Source organism: Culex quinquefasciatus, chromosome 3, assembly GCF_015732765.1.
Source record: "Culex quinquefasciatus strain JHB chromosome 3, VPISU_Cqui_1.0_pri_paternal, whole genome shotgun sequence".
In the NCBI taxonomy this organism is placed as follows: domain Eukaryota; kingdom Metazoa; phylum Arthropoda; class Insecta; order Diptera; family Culicidae; genus Culex; species Culex quinquefasciatus.
This window is the reverse complement of record NC_051863.1, coordinates 132066261-132068379: the sequence shown is the minus strand read 5'-3', so window position 1 is coordinate 132068379 and position 2119 is coordinate 132066261. Positions and strand designations below refer to the sequence as shown.

Here is a 2119-nt window from a genome sequence, read left to right as displayed (position 1 = left end):
TGTGTTGTTAAATTTGACAACATAGATTTTTTTTGTAATTAAATATACTTTATTCAATCTTGCTAATAATAATTACATTTGATTTACATAATAAGTGGTCAGGTGTTGCTCTAGTTTGCTTTTCGTGATTTAAACACTGTTAATTTAAATTACTTTAAAAGGGGCGTTCTTTTATACTTACTTTACTTTACTTTATCAGCAACAGGTCTATCGACCCAACGCTGAACTAATCGAAGATTTCCAGGATGCTCGATCTTGGGCCGCTCGTCTCCAGTCGCCTACAATGTTGGCCGCTCTTGCATCTTCGTCGACTGCACACAGCCAACGCGTACGAGGCCTTCCACGAAGCCGACGACCGCGTCCAGGTTCGCTGCTGAATATCGTTTTAGCCGCCCGCTCGTCCGACATTCTGGCTACATGTCCAGCCCACTTCAGCCTGTCGTGCTTGATGACTTTTACGATATCAGCATGTTTGTAGTCTTGGTACAACTCGAAATTCATGCGCCTGCGCCACCGGTCTCCTACTTGCTTGCCGCCGAAGATAGAACGCAGGATTCTCCGCTCAAAGACCCCAAGTGCTCTCTGGTCAGCCTCCTTTAGCGTCCACGACTCGTGACCGTAAAGAGCTACAGGGAGTATCAAGGTCCTGTACAGCGTGATTTTCGTAGGCGTCCTTAGGCTGCGGGACCTTAGCTGGCTACGAAGACCGTAGAAGGCCCTGTTTGCAGCACTAATCCGCCGTTTCACTTCGCAGCTCACATCGTTGTCGCACGTCACAAGTGTACCAAGATATACAAACTCATCCACCACCTCATATCTTTCTCCATCTATTTCCACCTCCGAAACACCATCAGCTGCACTGCCACGCGCTCTGCCAGCAACCAGATACTTGGTCTTGGCAGTATTGATGGTCAGTCCGATCTTCGCAGCTTCCCGCTTGAAAGGGACGAACGCCTCCTCCACTGAACGACGGTCGATACCAATGATGTCGATGTCGTCAGCGTATCCAAGCAGCATGTGCGATTTAGTGATGAGTGTTCCGTTTCTTTGCACGCCTGCCCTTCGAGCAGCACCCTCCAACGCTATGATGAACAGTAAGTTCGAGAGAGCATCGCCCTGCTTCAATCCATCCAACGTAACGAAAGCTTCAGATGTCTCGTTAGCTATTCGCACGCTTGATTTTGCTCCGTCGAGCGTTGCACGAATCAGTCTAATTAGCTTCGCCGGAAAGCCGTGTTCTAGCATAATTTTCCAAAGTTCGTTTCTTTTGACTGAATCGTACGCCGCCTTGAAGTCGATGAACAAATGGTGTGTTTGCAGGTTGTACTCCCGGAACTTGTCGAGGATTTGTCGCAGAGTGAACATCTGGTCCGTCGTTGACCGACCCGCTCGAAAACCGCACTGGTATTCGCCGACAAAGGTCTCGGTCAACGGTCTCAGCTTGCTCCACAGGATTCGGGATAGTACTTTGTACGCTGAGTTGAGGATTGTGATGCCTCGATAGTTGGCACAATCGAGTCTTTGCCCTTTCTTGTAGATTGGGGTGATGAGCCCGTCTAACCAGTCGGTCGGAAGCTGTTCTTCGCACCAAATTCGCTGGACGATTTGGTGCAGAATCTCGATCATCCGCGCGCTCCCGTGCTTGAAAAGTTCGGCCGGAAGTCCGTCCTTTCCCGCGGATTTCGCGTTCTTGAGCTCCTTTACGGCTTTTTCCACGTCCTCCAACGTAGGCGGGTCCACAGCTATTCCATCATCCTCAACGTTCATCCTGTCCTCGACGACTCCTCTCGCATCTCACCGTTCAACAGCTGTTGAAAGTGCTCCTTCCACCTGGCCGCTACCGCTGTCTTATCTGTCAACAGGTTACCTTCCCTGTCGTTGCACATAACAGGGGAAGGCGTCGCTTTCTTTCTTACACCGTTGACAGTTGCATAAAACCTCCGCTTATCGTTCGCGTTGTACTGTGCTTGAGCTTCGGCAAGTACTTTCTCGTCGTACTCCCGTTCTTTTCGACGGTGGGTTCGTTTCTCAGCACGTCGCAGCTCACTGTATCGCTCACAGTTTCGGCGCGTACCCTTAACCAGCATACGTTTCCTGGCCTCGTTCTTCTCGTCCGTCA

At 50.0% G+C, this 2119-nt stretch overlaps 1 protein-coding gene across 1 annotated transcript; it reads right to left on the bottom strand.

Moving 5' to 3' along the window:
- Positions 1 to 207: 207 nt before the first annotated feature.
- Positions 208 to 1767, bottom strand: LOC119769253. Its single transcript, XM_038261189.1, has one exon. The coding sequence runs from the start codon at positions 1765 to 1767 to the stop codon at positions 208 to 210; it is 1560 nt and encodes a 519-aa protein (XP_038117117.1).
- Between the last annotated feature and the right edge of the window lie 352 nt (positions 1768 to 2119).